At 45.4% G+C, this 27,534-nt stretch overlaps 1 protein-coding gene and 1 long non-coding RNA gene across 2 annotated transcripts in view; both read right to left on the reverse strand.

Annotated features, from left to right (window-relative positions):
* Positions 1–1,337: 1,337 nt before the first annotated feature.
* MMP24 (matrix metallopeptidase 24) overlaps positions 1,338–27,534 on the reverse strand; it is a gene marked incomplete at its 5' end in the record, with an annotated part of 44,878 nt that continues 18,681 nt past the window's right edge. Inside the window, 5 exons of the mRNA XM_084271357.1 lie at positions 1,338–2,039; positions 3,277–3,543; positions 5,044–5,182; positions 6,328–6,542; positions 17,846–18,007. Coding sequence (XP_084127483.1) covers positions 1,702–2,039; positions 3,277–3,543; positions 5,044–5,182; positions 6,328–6,542; positions 17,846–18,007 — 1,121 coding nt within the window. The 3' untranslated portion in view covers positions 1,338–1,701. The remainder of the gene's footprint in view (positions 2,040–3,276; positions 3,544–5,043; positions 5,183–6,327; positions 6,543–17,845; positions 18,008–27,534) is intronic.
* LOC311197583 lies at positions 23,407–26,303 on the reverse strand. Its single transcript, XR_014617648.1, has 3 exons — positions 26,020–26,303; positions 25,542–25,657; positions 23,407–23,818 (listed from the first exon to the last, which is right to left on the reverse strand). It is a non-coding gene; the product is annotated as an uncharacterized lncRNA (long non-coding RNA).

Consider the following 27,534-nt stretch of genomic DNA (forward strand, 5'->3'; position numbering starts at 1 on the left):
AATCCAGAATGCTAACGATCTCCTCACCCCTGTAGTAAGGAATATATTTAGCATCTTTGTCATCCATGGATTTTTTTTTCACAGCTGACATTATAAAGCTGTCCTTTTCCTATGCTAACTGTGCACTGCACTTCCATTGCACTGAGTAGAATCCCATTATAGGCAGAGGGCTTACACTAATCTCCTAGTCCTTATATTGAGCGTGCAAAACAGTTTGTGTGCTTACATGAATGGCACTTTGTACATTGCACTGCAAGAACCTCTTCTTCCACTCTTAACAGACTAGAAATATCAGCATCAGCAACAAAACGGGCTGAGTGGGTGGTTAGGACACAACATCCTAAACCAGGCGCAACTGGAAGAGGGATAAGCAAAAGCTACTGTTATAGGAAGAGACTTGTGAAAAGTTACTAGCCAAAAGGTTGGGTATTTCTCTAGCCTTTACCAGATTTTTCATGTCTCTCTCAAATGATGAACTCGTTCTACCACTTCCTGCTTCCTTTGGTCCTTGCCAAATACTTGCCTGGGAAGAAGCGAGCGAAAACCCAAACAACAAATTCCAAAGGCATACAATGTTTGTAACATCTACAGGGATTGGCTTGAGTTTTATAAACAGGCCTGATTCTTACTGTACCTTGACTATTGCAGCAAAATATAATGACGACCTCACTCCAAACAAACATCTCCATTCTCCTGAAACCCAACGTACAAATTCCACAATCTAGTTACACATGCCACAGAACAACAAATCACCTTTTCCCAGCATCTTAACGGGGGCAGAGTGCAGTCTACATCTATACACATTTCTTAGGATATTGGTACCCATTGGTTCATTGGTTCTTGCTGATAGGAGCTCAAAACAACATCATATGACATTTAACTCTTTCTTTCAGGAATGGCTCCCAAAACAAAAGCATGTATTCCCATGATTGTTTGGTGGTTGGTTTGGGTTTTTTTTTTTTAGACTCAATTACTTTGTCTTCAGCTTGTCCCAATCTGGGGCTTGATGTTGCCATTACGGTGTCTGGTTGGTGCTTCTTGAGCTTCTGCTCTGCACTCATTTACCTCTCTGAGTGCTCAGTGGTTCCTCATGCACGGTGCTGAGTGGCAGCGTTGATTAGTTATGAATGTACAAAACATCTGACCAGCAGGTATTGGAAAATTGTATCCAGGTAATTCCCTGGGTTTTGTAATAAACTAAGAAGATCTTTTAGAATGGTTCAGCATCAGAATGTCTTCTGCTTATGATACTGAATTAATTGTTCCTGTTCATAGATTTCATGATCTTAATTCATTTATGAGACAGCTATTAAAAAAATGGTTCTGTTCAGAGGTGGTTTAGCTACACTGGAGAATGCTGGGTTTAACAGGGAGCAGTGGTGCAGGGAACTGAAGGAAGTTTCCTAGGTCAGCTGAAACCTGTCTCGAAGACGGTGATGTTAGCAGGGTGAGCCTGTGGAAGATGGCACACCAAGACTGACGTGTGACTGAGGCAGTAAGGAAAGAGGCTCCACTCTGAAAGGCTGCCTGTATTTTTTTTTCTAGTTTTCCTGCTTCTTTCAGTCCCAGGCTGTTGAAAACTTGTAGGTCACTGAAGTAGTTCTGTTTGGTAGGCTTTTGAATGCATTTTTTTTTCCTTTTTTGTGTTTTTTGTCCATAGTCCTCATCAGAGCAATGAGCTGAAGTGTGCAGCAGGCTGTGTCATACCCATTCCTGGACAGGTCTTTTGTAATACACAACGTTTTGCTGCACCTCTTTGTTTTTAAACTGGAAGATCGTGTATACCAAGACAAGGATACACAGAGACAAAATGCAAGGGATCACCACTGCAATTGCATTTACAGTGCTAGGCACATCATTTATTGTCACCATGATATCCACATCGTCGTGGGGGAGGCGTCTGTCCTTGCTTCGTTCAACATCCTTCTGGTTACAGCCCATCCAGTCTTTGAGGATTGACCTGGGGTAGCCTGGCTCCACACTCAGCCTCTGGTTGTCAAACTTCCAATACTCCTTCCCTTTGTAGAAGTAGGTATAAACTAGGAGAGGAAACAGAGAGTATTTCTCACCACCCCATTTCCAACCTGAGAAACTCTGTGAGGATGGGAGCCTGACAGGATGGAGGTGGCAGCTGCCTGGGCCAACAAATCCCATTCACTCAGGGCATCCTGAAGCCATAGAAAAGCAAAGGTGGGTTTGGGGCTAGGATTTAAAGGAGAAGCAATAACCTTGTCTTGTGGGTGCAACATTGCCCACAGAGCCCTGTTCCCCCTGGCCAAGGCAAGCTGTGAATGAAATACAACAGGCAAGTGTTCTGCAGTGAGCTTTCTTTCACTCTGTAAATATGTGCTCATCATTCCCACCCAATTAACATAAGCTGCAGAATGCCAGTGTGCCTGGGTAAGATAGTGTCTGGAGGAACACTTAATTAAGGTTTCTGTTCACCCAGCCAGCAGGAGCAGATGCTGCCACAGAACCAGATTTGGCCTTTGTTAAGGAGCTAAGAAAAGGCTGATGGCTTACAGTATGTGTTGTCTAAATTACCCCACATCCCCCAGGTGAACTCCCTTTCTAATCACTCTCAAGTGATTAGAGATTTAAAAAAAAAAAAAAAAAGAAAAGAAGAGAACAGTGGTGAAAGCACTGGGTCTCCTGCATCTGTCCTCCTGCTTGGCTGGCTCACTGCAGTCCTCCAGCCCAGCCCTACAGATCTTGTCTCCACCACAACCCCAAATATAAACATGGCCTCAACAGCACAAGCCCCTTCTTTCACTTCATCCTCCAGCCAGAGGAGAGGAAGAAATCTTCAAATCAGAGAAAGGAATGTGTTGGGAGGAGCCTCTGGAATCCAACCCCTACTCAGAGCATGGCTGACTTCAAAGTACAGCAGGCAGGGTGGAGCCTGTAGTAGTGTCTGAGCTATCTACAGGGAAGAAACTGGGAAGAAAACATGAGTTAGGGCATCCTCATGATCAGGGCCCAGAAAAACTCGTGTTGGGAGACTTGTGGCACCAAAAGCAGGAAAAGTCCCCTTTCATTCCCCAGGACTGCCATTAGAGCAACGTGGTTTAGCAGCTGAGGAGGTAACTGGGTTTGGATGAGGGTTGGGAAGGATCTCAGCCTCCTGGTATCTGCAGGTGCCAGTGTGACCCCAGGATTTCTGAGATTTGATTCCTGTGTCAGGAAATACTACAAACACCCCACATCCAGCAACCCAACTGCCCGGATAGACGAGCTATGGCCAGTCTAACAGGTGTAATGACTGTGGATACTTACAGCCTTCTTTGCTGATAAAAGCTCCCTGAGGAGCCTGAGGGATTCCTCTCCACACAGTGATGGGCTTTGGGTATCCTGGGTCCGTTGCTCTCTTGTCCTCATTGTACCTCCAGTACCTGTCCCCTTTGAAGAAGTAGGTTTTGCCCACTGGCTCCCAACGCAGCGCCGTGTCGATGCCTTCGCGGGGCAGGCAGTTCCCCAGCTCCACCAGGCTGTGTGGGTAGCCTGGCTCCGCTGTCACTTCTTTAAAAACCCAGTATTTATCTCCTAGAGATGATTGGGGACACAAACAACAGTTATGCCTAATTAGCAGTTGAATTGATACAAATGTAGCCACAGTGAAGCGAGTTTCATGTTGAGGACATCCAGGCTTAACTGTGTTAAGTGACAAAGCTGCTCTGCCTCTTCTCTGTGAACCTGAAACTTCCTGACTTCATCTGCTGCTCCTCAGCCTTTGTTTTGGGAGAGATATGAAACAACCCGTTCCCATTTACCTTCTCTAGGCCAGTCACGATTTCAAAGGCTCCTCTCATGCCCTCTGTCACTCCTCAGGCTGAGGGTTTCCTTGCAGGAGGCCAGCACACACTTTTTGATCATTTCTGTTGCCTTTTGCAAGTTTTAATGCAGTTTATTGAGCTGAGGGACTGAAGCTGCAGATGTACATTCAGAAGAGCAGGTACTGTGGTTTTGTATGGGGATATCCTGATGCTTCCAGCCACTGCTCCTGGCTTACAACTCACTCTCAAGTTACAACACCCTGTTCAGGCACAGTGCAAGGACCTCAAAGGCCCCAGCAGAAGGTTGGTCACTTTGTCTCTTTATCAGATAATTGTCCAGAAATGTGTTTTGTGGGTGCCCAAAACTGGGCGAGGCCCTAATACCCTGACAAAATATGTTCAAGGAGATAGGCAGGAGACTGATATTCCCTGGGAAATAGGAGCTATTTCTTGTTACTGTGTGGAAACTAATTTTAACTAATCTAATATTAGCTTTATACAGAGATTGTCCTGGCAAAGCACAGCAAACTGTATGTCATGGTTGTGCCCCAGCTGAGAGCTGGGCACCACGCAGCCACTTGTTCTTTAAGAGGGAGTGGGGGTGGGGGGTGAATTGAGGGAGGGGGAAAGGGAAGGAGAAGAAAACCCAGGAAACCAAAGCCTCATGGGTTGGGATAAGGATAGTTTACTGGGATAGCAGAGAGACAGATCTAATAATAATAATAATAATAATAACAGGACTTTATAGCAAAATATAGGAAACTGGTATATGAAACACGATGCAGTTTCTCACCGAACTGCCACAGCTCCAGCTGTACAGCTCAGAGCCCTCCCAAAACAGGACCAGCCCCAAAACTGCATGTCCTGGATCTGTGTGCTCCTCCACCCCCCGCCCCCTTTATGCTGAGCATGATGTAACTGGCATGGAATACCCCCTCTGGCCATTTGGGGTCACCTGTTCTGGCTGCTTCCCCTCTCTTCTTGTTAGTGGGGAAATATGAACAACTGAAAAGTCCTTGATTGCTTGGCAAAACCTCGAAACATCAGTGTGTTGTTACCAGCACTGCTCCCATCCCAACTCCCAGACATGGCATTCCACCTGCTGCTGGAGAGAAATTAACTCCATACTAGCTGAAACCAGGACTGCTGGCTGCTTCGAGTGTCCCACCGGCAAAGGACAGGAATGCAGGAGAGCTGTTTTCCCCTTCACCACGCTGTAGGAGTGTGATGTGGGCAGACTGAGCCAGGCTGGGGCTGCACTGAAGGGTACCTTTGAAGAAGACGAATTTCCCATCGGATCGCTCGTAGGCGGCGTCGATCTTGGCGGGGAGGCCCTTCCAGAACTGCTCAATCTGCATGGGGTATCCCTCCTGCACTCGGTTGTTGCGCAGGCGCCAGAACCAGCGATCCTGGGAAGACCAGAAGCACCTTCAGAGCCAGAACTTGTACCCTGCGTGCCCAGCATCGAGCACTGCTGATCCCTGCATAGAGCTCAGAACCACTGAACAGCCAGCCTGGTTCAGATGGCAGCTCCAACCCAGCCCAGCACAGTTTCCAGTGAGGGGAAGCACTTTGTGCTTTGACAGGCAAAAAGGCAGGAATGTGATTGCTGGTGCTGTGAAAATGGGGGGAAATAAGGAGGGGAAAAAGGAGCAGGGGGAAGCAAGCCCACAGTTATAAGCTTTATGAACTCATTTGTGGGTGAGCTCTGTGCATGTCTCATCACTGGGGTGTCACACTTGTCCTGGTACAACTCGTGCTCAATTGTCAGACCCCAGGAGAGCCATACAGCCTTACCATTACCTGGGCACTGTGTGAAGCACACAACGTTCAAAGGCGCAAAGGAGTTATTAAATATCCCTTTAGATATGAGATCACAAGCTAAGGCTGTAGTAGATGCTCAGGGATGAGTAAGAGCAGGACAGAGACGTCTCTAATATACTGTCCCAACATTCAATTATTTTCTATTCAGGCATTTTCTGCAACTGATGTGGTTTGTTCATTTTAATGACCTTCAATATATCCCTCTCCACATTCACATCCACTGGGTAGAATGAAAACTACAGGTGTTTGGGGAATGGGACCATGGATTTCCATATTCAAGGCACTCTAATGTGGGTTATTAATGGGCCTCTCCTTCCTCCTTGCCTGTAGCTTATAAGGGAGGTTGACTCAAAGCCCCCAAGAGCTTCAGGTAGGCTGAGTGCTCCCTGAAGCCCAGGGTTCAGTGCATGCCACCTCTGGAGGCTCCTGCTTAGGTACTGCTATTGCTTTCTGGCTTTACAAGTGGCTGCCCTCTGAGAGTGACGGTTTCTGAATTCTCTGCCAGTGCATCCAGTTCCCATTTTGGTGCACAGGCTGCCTGGGCATTTCATGAATCCCACCAGCACCGTTTCCAAATACTGCAGAGCCAAACTGCTTACATTTCCTGCTAACATTCCTCACTCATCAGCCTCAGAGGAACAGAGCTATTTTCACAGACACTTCAAACATCACTAGCTTATACTTCTAGCAATCTTTCCCAGCAATAAAACTAAAGAAAGACTCCCAGTACCTTGAAAACGAACATTTCTCCTCTAAAGAGAGCCACGGTATTAAAGTTGCCATCACAGATGTTGGGTTTCGTGCCAGGAAGAGATGGCCTGTCACCCAGAGGAGGACTAGGAGGTCTTGGCTGTCTCTCGTGTTTCCTTTCTGAAGTAGAGTGGATTCTGCGAACAGGAAGAGTGGGTAAAGGCCTGGTTGGCTCCAGGGGCTCAACAGGAGGACCTAGAAGTGAAAAGAAAAACGCTTAGTGAAGTGGGCAAGTTTGGATCTTCTGTGCTTCCCTCGTAGGTTTAAAAAGGCAACAGGCTGGATTGCGAGGAATTTACATACTCCTTATGCAGAGCTCATTCCCTAGAAATGGGGAGCAGAACGAGATGCATCCACAGGTGAAAGGTGTCCCAAAACAGATGAGCGATAAGAACTGAAGAAGAGCCAGTATGTTTTTGTAGATCTTCCCAAGGAGGCTGGAGCTAAAAGGAAGGAGGAGCCACACCAATCACGTTCCCAACTGAAATGAAAGGTAATAACCCTTGAATAGAAATGTTTAGTGCACCATAAAAAAAACCAAAAGCAAAACCCCCAAAACCCAAAGCAAAACCAGGAAAAAGGGTGTGAAAATCAGCACTACAATCTAAGGGGAACTGCAGGGGGATTTCAAAATCAGAAAGCAATTATTTTATTACAGTTTAGTCACCAGTCTTTGCTTTCAGAACACCCTGGGAACTCTGACGAACAGCCACGACAAAGGGCCATGCTCTCATTAAAATGATGCCCCCGCTCCCAAGCACAGCTCTCCCCTTCAATCCTCACCCAGCTCAGCTTTGAGATCTGACAAGTCTGCAGGAAGGTAAATGGTATAAAAATAGAAGTGACCTAGACTTAGAGCAGAGGCCTGCTTTTAAACTGACTCTGCCATCGAGCGATTTCATTAACTGTTAGTGATAAAATCTGCACCAACTCTAATTAAGAGTCACAGATTTCCTGATTCTTCCCAGAAAAGGCCAGGCCAGGAGTCAGTGTGGCAATAAGCTGGTGGCCACTGGCAGCAGGAGTTTTTTGCAAGTTTTACGTCTGATGTAACCAAATGGGATTTGATTATTTATTTGCAGGGATTATGGTTTCTATCCCTTTCTGAACAGCGCTTTCCAAGGGGTGAGGTAGACAGATTGCAGGCCAAACCTCCAGCAGTGGGCAGAAGGGGGCTGACTTCCACGGTTGCTGTATCAGTCTCAGGGGTTTTTGGGGTTCAGCAGCCCTGCCGCTGCGCTGCACACCAGCCGGTGTTACTGACCCAGACAAGGCCCATCCCCACGGCCTGAAACTGTTACCCCATGGTGGGTGATTGCTCTGCCCACAGAAGGAATTTATGAGTATGGATTTAGATGTCTTTTGCAAATAAACACTTTGAACTATGCTACTGAAACGATGGTTAGGTGCCTGAGTCAGCTCTTAAACGTTAGGTTTTCCAAGGGTTCCTATAATGAATGAGGGCCTAACATGCCCTGGATGGGTGGTTGGGGTAGTGAAAATTGCCCCAGCTAGAGACAGAGAAGTCATCAGAGAAAGCCATCGTCTGTAATTGTTATTAAGGTTGTAAGAGTAAGAACTGTGTGAAGTTTCATGGATATTCTGTTCAGGAAGTATCACTTCGGTAACAGAATCCAACTTCCTGCAGTATCAGGCCAGAAACCTCCACCCGTGAGTCACGAGTATTTCTGGTGCAGGTACAGCACATCTTCCAAACTTCAAACCATAGAAAATCCTCTCTAATGCACAAGAAATTATTCCAATGACTAAGCCCTGTCACTGCTAAAAGTCTGTGTTTTACCTATTGGCTGAGTTTGTGCAGCTTTAGAGTATTTTTTTTATTTCTAGTGGCTCAATATTAAACCAGTTACAGATCTTGATGAGGATGTTTTTTAAATTCTCCTTAATGAGATAAACAGACCAGTTCTGGGTGTTGCTGCAATGTCAAGACTTACTCTTACAGCTCTTGTCTAAAGCTTTTCAAATGGGTCATTATATTATGACTGGTTCTCGTAATATATTTTGTGTCATAAGCAATCTTTACCAGCAACTATTTTTATTTACTTTTATTCCAGAACTTTAATAAAAGCTGTCAAATATTGCTCACAGAAATGCTTTAGAGAGGATTCTCTGCTGATAATTATTCTCAGAAAGCTGTCTACATGACATGGATAAAAATATTATCCTCGTACCACATATTTCTCACTCCCATCCATAGCTGTTCAGTGCCCTGTATCTAGGCAGACCATAAAGTTCTTTTAAATAAAATTCCCAAACTGAGATATTGCTAGTGATCTGTGAATGTTCCCTATGTAGCATGCAGCAAAGGTCACCAGGCTTTGCTTGTCACCAGAGCAACAGGGCTGGACCCCCTTTGTTAGCCAGGTGTCTCTAGACCAGTGTTTCAGCCCAGCTCAGGAGGCTACTTTTGAAGAGATGCTCCAGCATTTGTAATTTCTGTGCTTTGATTCCCATGGAAGTTCATGAAGTGTCTTCTTTCTGGACAAAGCTAAAGGTGCAAATGCACTTCTGGAGCACCTCCAGGATACTGCTAATAAGCACCACAGGGCACAGCCAGAGTTAATCCACAATAACCACCCCCTTCCCCAAAATGCATACAGGGCGCCTGTCAAATCCTCAGCACTCCAGGTACTAAACACCATCCCTAAATACTGCTGTATCTACAGATGTGCTGCTTTCATTCCTGCTTGCAGCCATACACAGGGTCTGCTCATACAGCCACCGGCAACTGCCTGTGGGTGCAGCACACGGGCTGTGCAAAGGCATCTCTTCCCACAAGCAGCACAACACCTGGCACTCTGGTCCTGGCTGTGAAGGTAGGACTGAGTTGGTACAGTGGGATACGCTGCAGAGGAAGGGGTGGGAGTGGGAAAAGAGGTCCCACTCAGATCTTACAGAAAGCAAGCCAGGCTTGTTGAGAGGGGGTGTGGAAGCACAGTGTTACACTCCCGCTCAGGTGAGCTAAAGGAGCGTGAAACTAGTATAATGCATTTTGGCTGCCAAAAATGGCACTTGGTGCCAGGTAAAGTACCTGAATAAATGAAGTTTGAAAAGTAGCAATTTACATGCTCGGTGGAGACAGGAGATGCTTGCATTGAGGCCAGGTAAGTCTTGTCTGGGGCCTAAGCAAGGAAACAAGCAGCAGCAGGTCTCTCATCAGACAGTAGTGCTTATTTAAACACTTGTGCTGCCACCCACATGGTGTGGGGTGGATGCCTGCCCAATGCCTGTCCTACATGAAAGGATTCCCCTGCTGAAAGACTGATACAAGGATCATCTTGCTCAATGGGACCACAGCATGTTACTACAGAAGCACAACAGCCATCTGTTCCCTCCCCTTTGCAAGAGGCTAACGCTGCCTTGCACCAACCAAATCACTCATTTCTGTGGCCACATATGGGTCAGAAAAGCCTCTTCTGTTGTCAGTTTAACTGCTACAGACCACCACCAGTTCCAGCACAGGGTAGCTCCCCGTGTTGCCCGAGGCAGCTAAAAGCAAACTCCCACCATGACTGTACAGAGGACTCCAAGGAGTGCTGCTGCCTTTCAGCCCAGTGAGATGTGTCGGGATCTGCAATGCAGAGGCACCCCTGCTGTCAGAGGGAACTATCTGGGAGGGACCCAAGAAATCACTGTGTGTTTTGTACTTAAACTGCTTGCTGGAAGGACACAGAGTGTGAAAGAGTCATTGCCAAGTCCAGGCAGTTCTGCTTCTCAGACACAGGAAAGGGGCAGAGATACTCAAATCATCAGCGGTTCTGGATTTCCAGAAACAAGAAGCCAAAACCTCCACACTTTGAGAAGAGAAAAATGACAAGAACAGAGTTTTATAGAGATGACCATTAGCAGTAGGGTGAGGACATGATGTTGATTTCCCCACCACCCCCTTTTTTAAAGGAAAAAAGGGTGAGCTGGGAGTAATACCTGAAGAAAATGACAATTAACATGTCTGATGGGCCACACAGACACAGAGAATCTGATAGCAAGGTGCAGGATGGGGACTATAGTATTGTGGTCATATGCTGAAATGGAATGCTGAAAGCTCATCCATGATTGGAGTTATTAAAGATTTGCTCTTCCTTCAGTGAGGACCACTTGTATATGAGGTTACAGCCTGCCCTGCCCCTGCTGCAGGACAGCAGTCACGTTCAGCTCACATTCAACTTGTCTGTCACAGTCTTCTGTAGAGAAGAGGAAAGTTAAAATAGCACCTGCAACCCATGGTCTGGTGCAAAGGTAGTAACTAGACCCAAGATGCCACTGAAACAGAGTGTGGTAACCTCCCAAGGCAGAAGCAGCTGTACACACTGTGGTCAGGATGGTGCAAATCAGCAAGGATTCAGGTGAACCAGAGATTTACATTAACTGAAACATTTCCTAGAGCAGTGGGAAGAGATCACAAGATCAACAACCAAAGCTGGGCCACTGCAGGAACCCCCCGCTGGCAAACTACCACAGGCATATTGGTCTGAAGGAGGCCCTGACCAGCACCCACCCCCATTTTTCAAGTGATACTGCAACATGTTTGGATGCAAACTTTGTCATATTACACAAAATATTCCTATTACTGTCTTTCCCTGCCAGCCATGGATTTTTCCTTTCACTTCTCTTCTTGTTTCCATGCGTTTTTGGCCTAATATATCCCAATAGAAGTCCTGTCTCCTCTTGCAATTATACAGATTGCATTTCTATTTTTAATTGCTGCCTTCACTTTGCTACTGAGTTGAGGGTGGACTGACAGCTAAAGGTAGAAGGCAATCCTACAGTTACACACAAGCAAAGGGCAGAGGAGCACACACACACAGAGCATGAAAACCCTTGGGTCCCAGTGCCAGGCAGGCAGAATTTGGTCTACAGTTAGAGGGCTAGAAAGCAGAAGCTCAGCAGCAGCAGAGATGACTGTGTGAACAAAGAGTTACTTAAGAGATGCTGGCACCTTGGTATTTATTACAGGAACTGACTACACCCACCATTGATATAACCAGCCAGGCAGTATTGCTCACTAATCACAGCTTCAGAGATTCAGACAGAGCAAATCTCATTGAGAGAAAAATTAAGGGAGGCTATTGCATGGGCCTGCAATTGGGCCTGGGTCACCTCAATACTGTGTGTGATGCCAGCGCTGGAGCCGAACCCACCCTCAGGGCTGAACCTGCAGCCACTTCCACACGAGAAGCAGGTAAGAAACCTCCTGGAGCTGGAAATTCTGTTCTGGAGGAAAGCAACTTGCTGGGGCTTTACAGCCACTGTGTGAGGAAGGATTTCTTCCTCTCTATCACAACCAAGGCAAAGGATGTCAGAAAGCTTTTGGGTCACAGAGATCACCTTCAGTGTGTGACTTCCGCCACTGGCACTTAGCCTCCTCCCTTCATGCTTCCTCTGTCGCAGACCATCTGAATACCAAGGTGACCTGTGAAGATAACACAGAGAGAGGAGGCATTTAGGAGCCACTGTGTCGATAGTTGAGGACAAAATATAATGGTACTGTCCTCCTGGCTATTGACAGAGTGTTCCCTCAACAGCACAACACCTGCCTGGAGGCTCAGCATCTTGCCTGGCTCAGTGTCCATCACAGCCAGCTCTGCGGAGCCGGGGGGCTCTCCCAGCCTGCCGGTCCAGAGGATGCCTTTTGTTTCTGATCATGGGAGGTAACGATCCACATGCAAACAAAAGCCTGCCTGTATGTTCTTAGTATTGACTCCAAGAAAAAGACTCCTCCAGACTACAGGCTGGCATAATGCTTTGGAACAACATACAAGGGTTTTTCGAGGCAAAAAGCTCAGCTGCCTGCATGTTTCTGCGGGGCTGAACCAGCTGTCCAGGTACACAGGAAAGGCTCCTCAGTTTCATGTCAAAAGGTATGATCCAGGTGAGCTAGGGAGAGTGAGGGAAGCCCATGTGCCTGCTCTGCAGACCCCAGGCTGGTAGAGAGAGGTTCCGCTTCATATTAAACGAGCTAGCTGCCAACAAGCTACCTCAGGGACAAGAGATGGTGCAGCCACAAGAGCCTGGAGCTCAGGAAGGACTCATTTCCCTTGCTAAACCTGTCCATACAGTACTCAGCATTCCTGGGGTTAGACTTCAGCAGCAAAGTGAATTTGCTGTTTCAGTTGGTTTGGGTATCCTTACCGTGGTGCACTAGCCTGCAGAACAAGGCCCAGCACCTACAGCCTACCCAACAGTGGGGCAGTTGAAGCCCTCATGGCATCACTGGGTGGCCTGAACCCTTCTCACATAGACATTCAACTCTGAATGATCAACTGCCACCCAGGTGATGGAACATTAACCTGGAAGACAAGCATCCATGGCCAAAATCCTTGCTTTAAGCCAAAGGGAATGTTCTCCTAGATTCTGCAATGGGGTGATTCACCTTGCAGTTGGGTTGCCTGCTTTAGATGCAAGAAAACTGGGTCCAAATTTCCCAGGCTTAGACAGATGAGAATCTGGGGCTCTGCAAGATACTCCAGCTGTGATGCATGCAGCCCAGTTTCCCTTTAGGAAGCCTGGCATCTGCTCCACTGCAAAACGGAACCATTTTTTATACTCAGAAAGATCTGTAGGATGAGACAAGTGTTTCATGCCCAGCAATGACATCAAGCAGCTGAGAAACCTCCCAAGAGAGGTGGGCTCTCAACTCAACTGCCCTTCATCAGGAAGCAGCTGATCAGCATGATCAGCTCCCTCCTCTACACCCAATGTCCACAGCTCCAGGACTGATGTGGGCATGGGTGAAACCTTGTGTGGAGGCAAAGTCTTCCAGGGGTCAGATGGACACCAAGGAGAGCACCAGGATCAGGCAGTTACTCCCTGCCTGGTTTTTGGAGGAATGGGAATGGAGCCAGAGTGGAGCCTGGTATTGCCTGCTGGACCCAAGAGAGTCTCTGGAGAGGAGGAAAGGTGCAAATGAAGGGATGTGACATAGACAGGGAGTCTGATAACAGTACAGCATGCCAGAGATGTGGCACCATGGCAGTCCCTCCGGCTGACTTACTGCCATGCATTTTCCTTCCCCATCCCTCCTAAAAGCACCATGGGGCATGGATCCATAAGTACCAGATCTTGTGGCTTCCATAGATAAGGTCTTGGATGTGACTTTATTCTCTTCCCACAAGAGGACATTATCAGAAAACAGTCCTATGTGCAACATGTCCAGGTCCTGCACATCAGCAAAGCTTGCTGTGAAGGGCCCACTCACAATGCAGTGTCACTACCTGGAACATTTTGCATCGGGTCTTTCTGCTGTTTCAGCACAAACCATCTCACAGATACATGTACAAGGACCTGGGATTGCTCTGTGGGCTTCCATTGGCAACAGGTGAGCTTGTGAAACCTGTGCTTGTTGCACGAGTAATGAGGCTACCAGAAGGTGCTGTTTGATCATGGACACAGTGCCCTGCTGATCCTCTGCTCCTGGATATCAGAGCTGGTGTTGTGCAGTTCCTTGGCCAGGAGCTGGCATGGTTTCATGACCACCCTAGACCTCAGCCAACCCTCATGGGATGCAGCATGTACCCTGAGTGGGAGTCTGTCTCTTGAGCTGCAGAGAAGATGCTTGAGGTTGATGGGTCCTCAGTGAGATTTGTGAGGACTCATATGCTTGAGGTTGTCTCCAGCCTTAACGATCTGATCTATCTTTGAGTGATTATGAGACCTTTCCTCTGTGACCTTAGACTAAAAGGACCTTGAGGGTAATGGCCTGGTTTACCACCTCCAAGCTTCCATGTGGATATGAGTTTTTCCTACACATCATGTCAACCCCTCTGCTCTCCAGGCACAGAATCACTCCTAACATGAGAGGCTGCTTAACATCCTACTGCAAAAGGGTACTTTGAGCAGGACACAAAGAGCAGGAGAAACAGCTCTGATCAGTTCAGGCTGTGTGACAGTACATGGCTGACTATGTCTCCTCTCTCCATCTGCATGCAGCCCTGACTGCAACACCAGCAACCCAGTAGTCCCCAGGATATCCAGAGGACCTACATAATGGCATTACTTCCAGTTTCATTCCTTGCTGGGCATGTCACTGTGATGTGAGCACAAGTACCTAAGTATGAAGAAGACATGTAAAGAACAGTCCTATTTCCCTCATTCTGTCAAGGAAATGTTACAAGAAGCACCTATCAGAAGATGCAAATCCTTTTCCTACAGTCCACTGTGTCACACAGGGAGCTCCTGGCCTTTTCACCACTAACTCATGAGCCCAAAAACCATTTTAAACACTGACCTTCTACTAACCAGCACGAAGCACAAATGAGTTCCCATCACCTCTCTTCAGGTGAGGATTGAAATAAATCCAGCAGAACATAACTTAGTAATTCAACAGACCATTACAGGACAGAATTAGACATAAACACAGATACAACATAAAAATACATTTTGAAGGCATTGGATTCCAAAGGAGACAAAATGGGCTAAAGCCTTAGTAGAACCTCAGTTCTTTGTTCTAGCAACTGCAGTAGAATGAAAAATTGCAAGTTTTAATTTAATTTATGTTTTAAAAAGGATGCTACAGGCAAGGGACTGGCTCTGGCTCTATGACCTGTTTTGCATAGTAGGTTCCTAAATTATATGTATCGACCACATGCTGCAGAGAATGTCAAAGCAGCAAGAAAGCAGAAGGTTGTGATTTTTGGACAGGTGCTCTGGTAGATGAGCTCATGGCTTTGCCACAGCACAACAAAGCAGATTGGCACTGTGGAAATAAAACACATTAATTGAACGTTGCTGCTAAAGCTACATAAAGGATATTCCAACAGTCCCTTCCCAGCTGTAAGAAGCACAGATGAAAGGATCTGTTCTCATACCTCCAACTCCAGAGAGAAACATAACCTGTGTTTTCCATCTTTCCTTTACCATAAGGGTAAAACCTACTTTTACTTCAGTTTTTGGACCATAACTCTCGTGTTAAGGGCCAACACCTCTACCTGGGGAATCAAAGCTCCTACTACAGAAGCTGCTCCTCCTCCTCCCCACAGGACTAGCTAACCACCAACACCATCCCCAACCCATTCCAGTTCAAATGCCTCAGAGAGGAGCCTTGCATGATCCACAAGAGTCATGAACTAATTCTCAGTTAATACCTACACCAGGTTCATTCACACTGTTTTTTTCAAGTCTAGTTCAAGCCTTTCTGTTGCAATCAGGGAATCTTCACATCGTAGGTGGCTGGAGTTTAATGTCACTATGTAAGTGAAAAGTAAGAGGAAGTGTAGTGGTGGTGCTGCCAAGCCACAGGCAGGACAGAGCTGAGCGCTCTGCCATCACTGGGCACAGGGTGCTGTGCAGTGCTCTCACACTGCCAGGGCCCTTTGGACACTAAGAGGTTTTAACAGCCCTGACCAGCAACACCCAGTACCTCTCAGCCCTGGGTACTGGGTCCCAGCCCAAGCTGTGCTGGGGCAGTGCTGGCCCCCAGCTCAGCCAGAGCTGACAGTGGCTTGAACCACAACGCGAGGAAGCACGGCTGTCAGTTCCTTATCTGCTCCCTTTCCAAAAAAGGCAGCTGAAAACAGAGAAACCAGTAATTTTTTTCTTGATTGCACTTTCACTACCAGCAATAAATCAAAGTTGTTTTTTTCTCTCTCTGATTAGTCCAAGTTCACAGGAACCAAATCAACATTTCAAAATAGAAACAGCATAAGGACATTTTAGCAGCTTTCAAAAATGAAAACTTAGGCATAGTATTGAATGAAAGTGTAATACTTACTCCCCCAGCACTCTATTTCAAAACCATCCAGATTCTCTTATCCTGAGTAGCTGAATATATACTACGTTAAGGCATGCAGGATTCATAGAATCAGAGAATCACTTGGGTTGGAAGAGACTTTTAAGATCATCGAGTCCAACCACAGCCTAACCCTGCCTGGGCCACCTCTAGACCATGTCCTCAAGCACAGGTGACAGGAGCATCTGTGTGCCCAGGCTGGATGTGGCCCTCATAGTTAGGACAGGTACAGTGGTGTGTGTGCTGGGTGAGCACAGGCAGCGTTACAGCAGCAGGAGCCCGAAATGCATGTGTGCCAAGTCACAGCGTGCTGCTGCCCTCATGGGTGGAGGGGAACTGTTCCAAATTACACCACAGGACCATGCAACTTCATGCCAGTAATGAACAATAAAGAGAAAACTTCAGCTGCACTAGAGAGGAGAGCCCGTTCCCCTTGGGGGTACTTCAAGCCATCTTATTTTAAAGGTCAGACCTTACTTGGATATCTGCATTACAACGAGGTGAACTGCTCTCTACAAGTGCCTGGTTCTGCCCATTGCCCAGACAAGAGTCAGAGAAACCAGCCCAGAAAGAGATTCCTTTTCTTTAGACATCAACATTTGGAATCAAAGAAAAAGATCAAACAACTGACATACAGCTCAGGCCTCTCAAGTCTGGCTGGACTGCTTTAGTGTCTTACAGGTCTTGGCACTGATTTGATCAGCATTAATTCAAATTCCCTGGCAGGTCACTGATGCAAACGTTGACTAGTGTGAGGACTGTCACTGATTCCAGCAGCAGCCCCTTTGAAACACAAACTATCCCACTGACAAGCATCTTAAATTTGGGGTTTTTGTCTAATTCATCTCATTTCTACTCTACCCATACTGGAAGCTAATATTTGACTCCAGATACCAAGTAGCTGCAAATGTTAACAGAGCTACAGAGCACAGTTGTTCTATGCTATATTTATTAAGTAGCCTCTCTGCCAAACGTTTACTTTCCTCCAAGATTGAAATCAGGGATGTTTGACAAAACCTGTTTCTCATGGGCTGCCACAGACCATATCCAATAATATCTTCTAGCTCAGCACTCACCTTGAGTGTGGCTCCTAAAACCTGCATTTCCTTCTGCTCCCAGAGTCTCCTTCAGCCAATAATGCTCTGAAAGTCCCTGTCCTCACACCCTGGTATCCATGATCCCATCAACACAGTACCACAGCACCTCCAGACCCTTGTTTTAATCCCATTTCTCTGCCTCCTTTTCTCTCTCTTTTCGTTGAGCCTGTATCTTTGTACAACAAGGTTCAGCTGGAAATTAACAGAAGGTGCTACCTAAGCAGATCCAAACTATTTTCCCTACCTTCTATATACATGGAGAAAAAGAGTGCATACTTTTTACCTTTCCTTGATGTTCCAGGGTCTTCGCATTCTTCCCCTCTATTTGCACTGGCTGCTCCTAATGGACAAACCTTGGGTACAGCAATTGCCTGTTTCTCTTTCTAGTGCTCCTTGATATGGGGGACATAGTGAGGGATGGAGCAGCAGTGAGATGACAGAGGTTTGATTATCCTGACTTGTGCAGAGAAATTGCCACTGGGACAGTCCTCTGGTATCTGGCTGTCGATCAAGAGCTGCCAACGGTTCCCCATGCAGCGATGGCAGGAAATCCAGCCCATCAGCAACAAACATTTTGGGAGCTACCTGCCAGTGGCTGTAAAATACTCACTAGATTCGAGTTCAGGGTAAACAGATGAGTGGATAGTGTTGCTCACCATAGATTTTCTGGATTCCTTGGAGGTCATCCTGGGGCAGTTTGAAGTTGTGTGTTTCCATGTACTGGTAGAAAGGAGCCATGATAGCACTGGGATCATTGGAGTGTTCCAGACCCAGCGCATGTCCCAGCTCATGGACTGCAACCAGAAAGAGATCATTCCCTGTGGAAGGAAGGCACAGCCAGGTTAGAACACTGCCACAGCCTGACACAACCCCAAGCCCCACTTACTCATAAAGCAAGAAGTAAATGCTTTGCACAGACCAGGTAACAAAGGCAGCTGCCTGGAGTGAAGGGATACTGACTGCAGAGAGCTTACAGAAAATGGCCCACAAAATAGGCTGCTCTGGTACCACTGCCTCCTTATCTGAGTGCTGACAGGAGGCAAGAGCACTGTCAATCTGCTAATCAACAAGGGTACACAGTAGGAAGGGAGCTGTGTCCCCCTTCCAGGCCTCCAGTTCTGTGCTCTGATCTCACCTGCACCTCCAAATCCTAAGGAGATCTGTACAGCAACTGGCAAAGCAGAAGGAAGGACAAGACTGGGGCTAACACCCACCATAGCACATGTAGTACCTGGGAGAAGAACCCCATTTCCTCTAGCACAGGCTCCTCAACATGCTTTATTTTGCTGGACTGCCATGTCTGCAGGAGGAGGTGAGCATGGGTAGCACCATCCCGCAGGAGGCAGAGCCACGGAGGGAAAGGATGGGTTGGATCCCATGGCAGGAGGGAGAAAGAGGAAGGAGGAAAGAAGGAACATGCTCCTGACAGGAAGAGAAAGGGCTGAGGAGCCCTGTCTGGTCCAGAAGCTGTGTGAAGTAGGGGTACCTTCAACTCTATGTTACAGGCATCATATACTCCTCTTCAGTCCCATGGATCTGGGATCCTCATCTCCTTGATCTAGTGTGGTCCCTGGATGTCCTACTCCGTGAGGGCACCTTGACATTGGAAGTGACACAGGCAATGCTACGTGAGGGATGAAGACACAGCCAAGGACAGATGTAAGAGTCTCCCCATGACAATAAAATGCCTGAGCCCTCAATTCTGCCTGCATTGGGCTTCTCTTGGCAAGGCACAAACCAAGAGCACTTGCAGTCAGACACGGGAGAAAACAGTTGGCAGCAGCAGCTTAGTGGCTGCTTTACAGCATCTCCAAACAGCTCCTCTCTGTTCCCCACATCTCCAAACTGCACCTATCTTTGAGTTTTGTGGAAGGCTGAGCTCTCCTTGGGACAGGAGTTGCAACAGTGACTCGTGTAGAAGTACCTCCACTTTTTAAGTACTTATTGCTGTACCATTACCCATAAAAAACGTGACAACATAGGTTGAGGGCTCTGCAAGTCCTCACAGCAGCTCAAGATACTTAAAGTCAGTAACAAACAGTGCTCAACTGCTCATCAATACCACACCAAAATGGTTAAACAGTCTAAACACTTGAGCTGGAGGGTGTAACTACATGAATATGCAAGGCATGTTCAAATACAAAAATGCATTTCAAATACATTTGTTCAGACACCAATGTCCTACACCATACAGGGGTTAAGTTTAGCCATCTACATATTGAAAATGTCACAATTTCTGGATTCAAGAAATCCACCTGAGGACTTAGTGCTCTCATCTGTTGCTGAAAGATCTGTGTGCAGAACACATCCATAAAATGTCCAACACCATAATATAAAATGCATTAAGTAGTCTCATGGTAAAATCTGGAGGACTGATCACTATTAGGAGGTTTTCAAAACCACTTCAGCTGAGAGGATGCACCCAGTTTTCAAAAGGGATTCTGAGACTCCAAGTCCTGTTGAAAGTTAAATGGGCTCACTCTCTGTAGCACTTGAATAGCTCATGCAGGCAGAACTTTCATTGCTATCACAATTATTCACACACAAAGTCCATGGTAAAAGGCACTCAGTACAGAACTGACTTTCATGAGTCTTCTCAGGTCACAGTGTCATGAATATCAGCTCCATACTGACTTTTACCAGGGGCTGGCTCATGGGCTGTGCCCATGCCAAGTGCTTGGAAACTTTTTCCCCTCACCAAGTTGGTGGCATTTTCTTCCTCGATGAAGTATCAAGAGTCTTTGTAATGACAGCATGTCCAGAGCTTGTCTCTTTGTAAATCTACACAGAATCTGTAGCAGTTACTTGCCTCTCTGTGCTAAAACTTTATCAGGAGCAGATCAGACACAGTCTTGATTTAAATTAGTTTCAAATAACCCTTAATCAGTTGTTTCCTCCCAAAGCAAAATCCAGCCCACTTTACAGCTGGAAAACTAAATCACACAGACTCACAGAATGGTTGAGGTTGGAAGGCAGTTCTGGAGATTATCTAGTCCGGGGTTGGACCAGCTCAAGCAAGATCAAGTAAACCAGGTTGTTCAGGACTGAGTCCAGTCAGGTTTTGAAATGAAATGCCCTGTACAGAGTTTTGCAGGTGTGCTGAGTAGAAAGGTAGGATTATCTCCCTTGACCTGCTGGCAGTCCAGTCCCCAATACAGCCCTGGATGTTGTGGGCCACCGGTGCTGCAGGGCCACATTGCTGACTCATGTTCATCTTGGAGTTAACCAGGACCCCCAGGTCCTTCTCTCAAAGCTGCCTTCCAGTCTGTTGGCCACGAACAAAGCACAACCTGGGCTTTGTTCAACTTCATGAGGTTCCCGTTAGCCCATTTCTCCAGCTTCTCGAGGTGTCTCTGAATGACAGCATCACTATTTACTGTATTAACCACTCTTCCAAATTTTGTACTTTAGAACTTGCTGAAAGTGCACTCTGGAGCATCCCTGAGGTCAGAACTTATATGAGTATCAACCCCTCTGATGCATACCCTGAACTCCAACATCTCCTGGTTACTGCAGCCAGAGATGCTACTGATCTTCACACTACCCTCCAATTCTCCCATTTAAGTATCAGGTCCAGCAGATCACCTGTCTTTGCTGGTTTCTTGATCACCAGTGAGAGAACCTGGAAGAATCCTGATGATCAGCAAGCCCAGACTGATGATGGCTCATACCTGAGGAAGCATGTCAACAGCCACAGTGGTCAGGCCGATCAGTTCTCCCACTATTGAACAGAAACACACCTGTTCCTAGTTACCCTTATGATGTATCTGTGTACCTGGAAATACAGACAAGTGTGGAAACCAGCTGCTACTGCCCAGTACCAGCACAGCCCCAGAGGACAGGTCAACACTGGAGTGGAAAAGCTGCCCTGCTAAGGGAGGATACATTGCCAGGAGGCCACTCAAACTGGAGCAGTGATGTGCTGGGAAGAGGTGGCTGAAGCAGATGAAGTGGAGCTGTAGAGAATTTCTTGGAAGTTATGTGACATAGACAAAGTAAGACAAGAAACTTCTCTTGCTTCTCAACAAATGGTTGCTTCTCATCTCAAAGCTTTTGCTGAAAAGCAAAAGAGTGGCACGAGCAGACACCAGTCCCTTTCCTTGCACTCCCTGCCTGACAACACACATCACCACTGCTTCATCCCCTCACCTTTCTTTTTATTCTAGCCTCCTCCCAGACACGTCCATAGCTCCTTTACTTCTAGCATGCCCACACCACCTCTTCCTTCTCCACCCTCCTATATTCTGTAAGAGTGTCCAAAGTCTGAGAACAGCCAAGTAATTCTCAGAGGGCAAGTGGACAACATGCATTCTTTCATGGAAGGAGGAAAAAAAAAAAAAGTGTAAGACCATTTCATAAGCAGAGTGCTTGAAACCCCAGCAACTGGATTCATCATTATATTTCTCAGGGGGTAAGTTTATATCAATAACTCTTAAGCAAAAAGGTCTCTGTATTTTCATAAATGGCAGGGAGCTTCATAGCATGGAAGAGAACACATTGCTAATTTTCTTCTCAAAGGGTGGGCTAGGATTTACTCTGAAAAGAAAATAGCAACAGTGTACTGATCTCCTCCCACAGCCCTTAGATTGAGCTGTGATGGCTCTTTGTGTACTGCTACCCACTGCTGTTCAGCTGCTGTTTGCAAACTCTCCACTCAGCACTTATAATAATAACCTCCATTTCTTAAGGCAAGATTCAGAAGGAAGAACTAAGAGCCTAGCTTGATTCTTTGCTACTCATACAGAAATGAGGTTAGGCAATCAGATAAAGCTCCTTAATTTCCTGTACAACCCCCTTCCCCAAGACCAAGTAAGAAGTTGTGTTTGGTGTACACCAGCCACCTGGGTGAGACAGCAGGGTGAAGAACAAACTGATTACTCTTGCTTTGTATTTGCAGGGAAAGAGCCCAAGAGAGATCCCACAACTTTTGTTCATTTGCACCATCTGTACAAAATAACCAGGTCTGATCAGAGACCCACCTGAGCTTTCTCATTCCCAATTTTCAGGAGGCATCCAAAAGTCCACCAGTAAGCACCAGAGGGAGGATGACCCTGTAAACTTGAGGTAGTTGTGGAAGTTGGTTCATTGAGTGGAATAGCTTGACCTGCTATATCAAACCACCAAAACACATAGTTACTTCAGCTTTAAAGTTACTGACATGCTTTCCTTACCTAAACAAGGCAACTGACTGCCAGTGGAACTTACCATTGAGGACATGAAACACAGAATCACAAGGTTGGAAGAGACCTTTGAAGATCATCAAGTCCAACCATTCCCATCCTATGCTTAAACCAGATCCCTCCTATATGCTCAATAGAAAAGCATCACCCACTATTGTGATGCCAAACCAGACCCAAACGCTGCTTATCTCACAGTAACAGCTCAGTGCTCCCCCCCCACACACCAGGCAGAATATTCACAGCTTGAAACACACTTTAGTTGAATTTTCTTAAGTGATCTAAATTTGTGTCCAGAATAAACCTCCTGTTAGGTAATGTATTCCCAATTGAGATAACTTAAGATAAACACCACACATCAATACAAGCTCTTTGGATAGCACTCTCAAACTTTGTAATATACTGCTTTCCCTGTAGAGATAGGAAACACATGGTTTTACTGCAACACCAGTCACATATAAACCGATTTCTGTATGATCTTCCTTCTAGTTATATACTGTATCCTCATGCTCCTTTGGTTTTCACTTGCAGCTGGAAAAGGGGCTGTTAAATCAAGTAACAGACACCTTGAGAATGGTTTCTCTCTGCGAAACCACTAGCACATGCCTTCCTGTACAGTTTCATTCATTCTAATTATTAAAATCCATAACAAAGCCTTTTCTTTATGTGGCTAAGTAACTTGTTGCATAGTAGGTTGCTGTAGGTTAGCAAAACCACTTATTTAAATGACTGTCAACTTAAAGTAATAGGTGACAGGGATACTACTATGGTAATGTTGTGATACTACCATCAGTATTTATCCCTGATGATGATAGCTGTAATGAGTACTGGTAGACTGCAGAGCACCTAGCACAACGGAGTTATCTCAGGACAGAGCTTTTAAAACAACAGCAGTAATATTATATATCTGATAAATAACAGAAAAGCAACTGTGAATCTCTGAAATTTGCCATATTAAGTTTTATACTTTATGCACTGCCTCACCATGCTAACGTGTCTATGTTCTGCACTTTACTCAGACATAATTAAAAAGACATATGAAAGGTAAATTTTGAAATTTTATTAAAGTAAGAATGATACTGAAGTCAGATAACTGCTTGTGACAACAACATGCCTAGGGCAATTACAGAGAAGATGGTGTGAACTAAACATGCTTTAAGTACACTAAGATGATCCTTTCTACTCCAATAGCCATGGAGAGAAAATCGTTTTCCAAGCACAACTTAAAGAAGCTTTAGGGCTACTCTAAGCTATGCCTTGGTTCTTGCATCTTCAGACCTGGTAATGAACCATCAAACAGAAGAACACATGTTCTGTCTGTACTCCTCCATTCACCTCCACAACATGCTCTGCTCATGAAATGCTTTCAATCTTCTGAAGACCCTGAAGAAGCGGTGATACTGCTCTTCCATTTGTTTGCATCAAATGAGATGTGGAAAACTGCTTTGCTACCTAGGAAGGAAGAGAACACATATTAAGAAGAAATACAGGTTTCATTTTGTTCATAAAATATTCTCTTTGCAAATGTAGACATTATTATGATGCATCTTAAAGACTTTGTGAAGACTCTTAAGTGTCTTTAACAGCTTCACGAGAGAAAGAAGAGATATCCAGCCTCAACAGAAATTGTACAACAGCCACATTCACAAACCAATCTCTGTAAGATCAAATGGCTGCAGAGGGACAAAGAACCACATGATGTGACCAACTGCCATGAAAGACAAGTAGTTCACCAGATTGGCCCCGAAAGGCAGTGTGCAAACTGGGTTTGCCAGCTGTGCAGAGACCCAATTAATCATAGAATCACAGAATTGTCTTGGTTGGAATGGACTCTTTAGACCATCAAGTCCAACCATCACCCTAACCTGCCAACCACCACAAAACCATGTCCCTAGGCACCACATCTAACCAAAATGTTGGAAGCAGCGCTCTGACATGGCACCAATGGCACTATGAAGAAAAGCCCCTGTAGAAATTCTCTGGAAAAAGTATACAATATTTTGCTGCAATGATGAGACCAAAAGTGACAGAGTGATGTGGAAGCAAGAGTGTGGGGAAGTCATGACTGCTTCAGCTGACTCAGCAGCCTGACATTCAATGGAAGAAGAGTGTTCTCCTGAAAAGCTCTCCCCTATCCTTCACAAGTGTGGGTTGCAATTCAATGGCACAGAATCATCAATCCGAAAATGAAAACTCCTCTATTTGCTTATATTAGTGTATCACTCCCTAATTTGGTAGAACAGATGGTAAAGAAAAATACTCATAAATCATGGAAAATGTAGATGACGTTCATCCCATCAGGCTTGAACAGAAGTTAGGCTTGTAGTTTTATTTTTTAAAAGTATTTAAATATAGCAGTGTCTACTGAGAAAATGCAGCACTTGACCCTGGACCGTGGAACAACCAGAGGTGACTATAAAACAACTCAACAGCTCCAACAAAAAGCCCAATGGATTCTGAAACACTCCAAAGGCTGACCCAGTGTGTTCCAAACAGGTACTGGCACAGGCAGTGTGAATACAAGCCATACAAACCAGTTTGTGCTACTTGAGATTCTTTTTTGCCATCCAGGTTGAAACTCCTGAAGGCTGGCAACAGAGAACACACTGTCCTGGAAGCTATGAGAGCAGCTCTTCACAACAAGGACAGTGTTTTCTACCTGAGGACAGGAGATTTACTGTCTTTGTCCTCCTCTGACACTGAAAGTTCCTGATGGGGCTGTAAACACTGAGTAAGACTGAGAACTAAGAGAACTGGGACATAAAAGTCATTCCCCCCTCAAAGCAGTATTCCTGGTGGATTTAGGTAAAGAAGGCAATAAAGGTTAAACTGCCACCAAATCTTGTGCTCTTCTCCAGGAACAGGAGAGAAACAAATCAAAACGTAGCTGAGAACTCCCAACTTTGCTGCTTGGTCACGATGTCAAAAGTCTGGAGTACTGGGTGCCATTTCACTGCTGACATTGCCATCCACCTCTGAACACAATGACCTGCAAACTCTTCAAAAATTCATCTATTTTGCATTTTTTTTTGCTTCCTGAATGCCTGTTACTGTCTTTCTCTCCCCTTCATCAAGAAGAATGCAGTAAGTTTATTAGATAGTGCCGCATTATGGCTCACTTCACATCATCTGTCTCCACTCTACAAAGGAAGGTGGCAGAGACTTTTTGGCTCACCTTGATTCTCATGACCTGTCCTTTTACAGTTGGTTTTCTTCTTCCTTTTTAAGGGAATGACACATCATTTTGATCCTTACTGGCTCCTTCCTGTGAATCTCAGCGTACCTCATTCCCTGTGCAAAAAAGTACAATATTTTACTTGGATTATACAGAAATCAGTAGAATTCCAAACACTTACACAGCTGTATTCTTACTCTGTGATTTAAATAATTACTCACAAAAGCACTGGATATTAATTTTCTTACAGAACACTGTGAACATCAGAATAAGTGAACAGTGTGTTTACAAGCACTTTGTTTTGAAAGTGGAATTTGCAGCTGATCCTTACTAATGAGTTTCAAATGTAATCAGTAAGTAGCACTGCCAATACTGCCAAGCTTTAAAATCCAGACCACACTAGTGCAGCACTACTGTAATGCTACTTCTATGTTTGTGTAATGACAGCACATACCATAAAGAGAAAAGCACTACTTACAGAGATGCCGTCCAGCAGCGAAGAATAATCTGAAGACAGAAGTTCTCCATGGGTGCTGGTGAGCTTTCTCACTTCACTTTTGTGAAAAAACTAATTTGCAAGTTCTCTGTTTATGGCCTTTTATGTTTGGATTGCCATGGCAGGGGTATAACCTCAAACTGTTGCTGATTTAAGCCACCTGATTTAGTTTCTTTTTACTGTGGCTGGCTGCCCTGAAACCATGTGCATAGGCACTTGCTCAAATTTGGCTCAGCAGATGATTTTAGAGAACTCTGGGGTAAGTGAACAAGCCTCTGTAAGCAGTTACAGGATGAAACCAATGTTAAGTAGGTATGTTCTAGAGGCTAAATGCTGAACTGTTCTTCAATGAACAGAAGTACTGACCTTCAGCAGGATCAGGTAAAGCATCATGTAAAGGCCTGACAGAATAAATTGAGGGTTTAATACAATTTATGCCCCACTTGACTTCCAACATTTGTATGAAAGTCAGTCTGATAACAGGTCTTCTGCATTAAAGGACATGAGAGTAGCTTCAAAGCAGTTCTGATTTGTGCTCTGAAAAATACTGATGCTCCTTTTCAACAATACTGTCAGAAGCCTGAAAAATAATGATGGATTCAAAATGCCATTTGTTAGAACAAAACTCTTTAGATGTGGAGATGTTCTGTACCTGAGAAATCAGAGAAAGAAAATTAAAGATGTATTTAACAGCCAAGCAGCACAAAGATATTCTGTGTTCTGTGTTGTGAGTACACGCGCTCGTTGCCAGGTTGCTCATTATATATTGATACTTGGTAGATTGTCTTTGCTGGCCCCAGCAAGTCATGGAAAATAAACATGAAAAAAGTGATAAAATAAGAAAGAAATGAGACAAAGGCAAGCAAAATGCAGAGGAATCAGGAATTCATTGAGGACAGACTGCCAAGTTCTGGCAGTATGCTGGCTGAAGGTACAGGGTTTAAGGGAAGCAGTATTTCTTTCAGCAAGCATGCACTGTACCCTGTACAAGTCAGTAAATGGGTTGCAAGGAGGTAGAAGAGACTCAAAGTAAGAAAGTGGATACCAACACAAACCCCCCCAAAAATATAAAGCAAACCTGGATACTCTTCATTCCTCTGAGTCCCTTCCCTCCACCTCAAATATCACAATTGTAATAAAACAACAACAAAACAATAGGATAAAGGGCATTTATTTGGCAATGTTTGCAAAGTGACTGGAAAAACCTGGAAGTCTTTGATAATAATGAACTTCCTGACCAGGTTAAGAAAGCCAAGCCTTCTTAAACATACTGCTTAGTACTAGGGGTTACTAGTATTACTCTGTAGTACCATGGCATTGCTCAGTAGTGTGACTGTTACAGGAGAAGCCTTCCATACTCTAGCAGCTTCCTGGGTATTCAATGCAAGTCCCAACAGATTCCAGTACTCAGATGTAACAGCAAAAGCAACAAGCACCAGAAGCACTGGACATCCTTCATAAGACACTGAAGATGGATCAAATAGATAACAAGACCCT

This window comes from Gallinula chloropus (genome assembly GCF_964237585.1).
Source record: "Gallinula chloropus genome assembly, chromosome: 16".
Lineage (NCBI taxonomy): Eukaryota > Metazoa > Chordata > Aves > Gruiformes > Rallidae > Gallinula > Gallinula chloropus.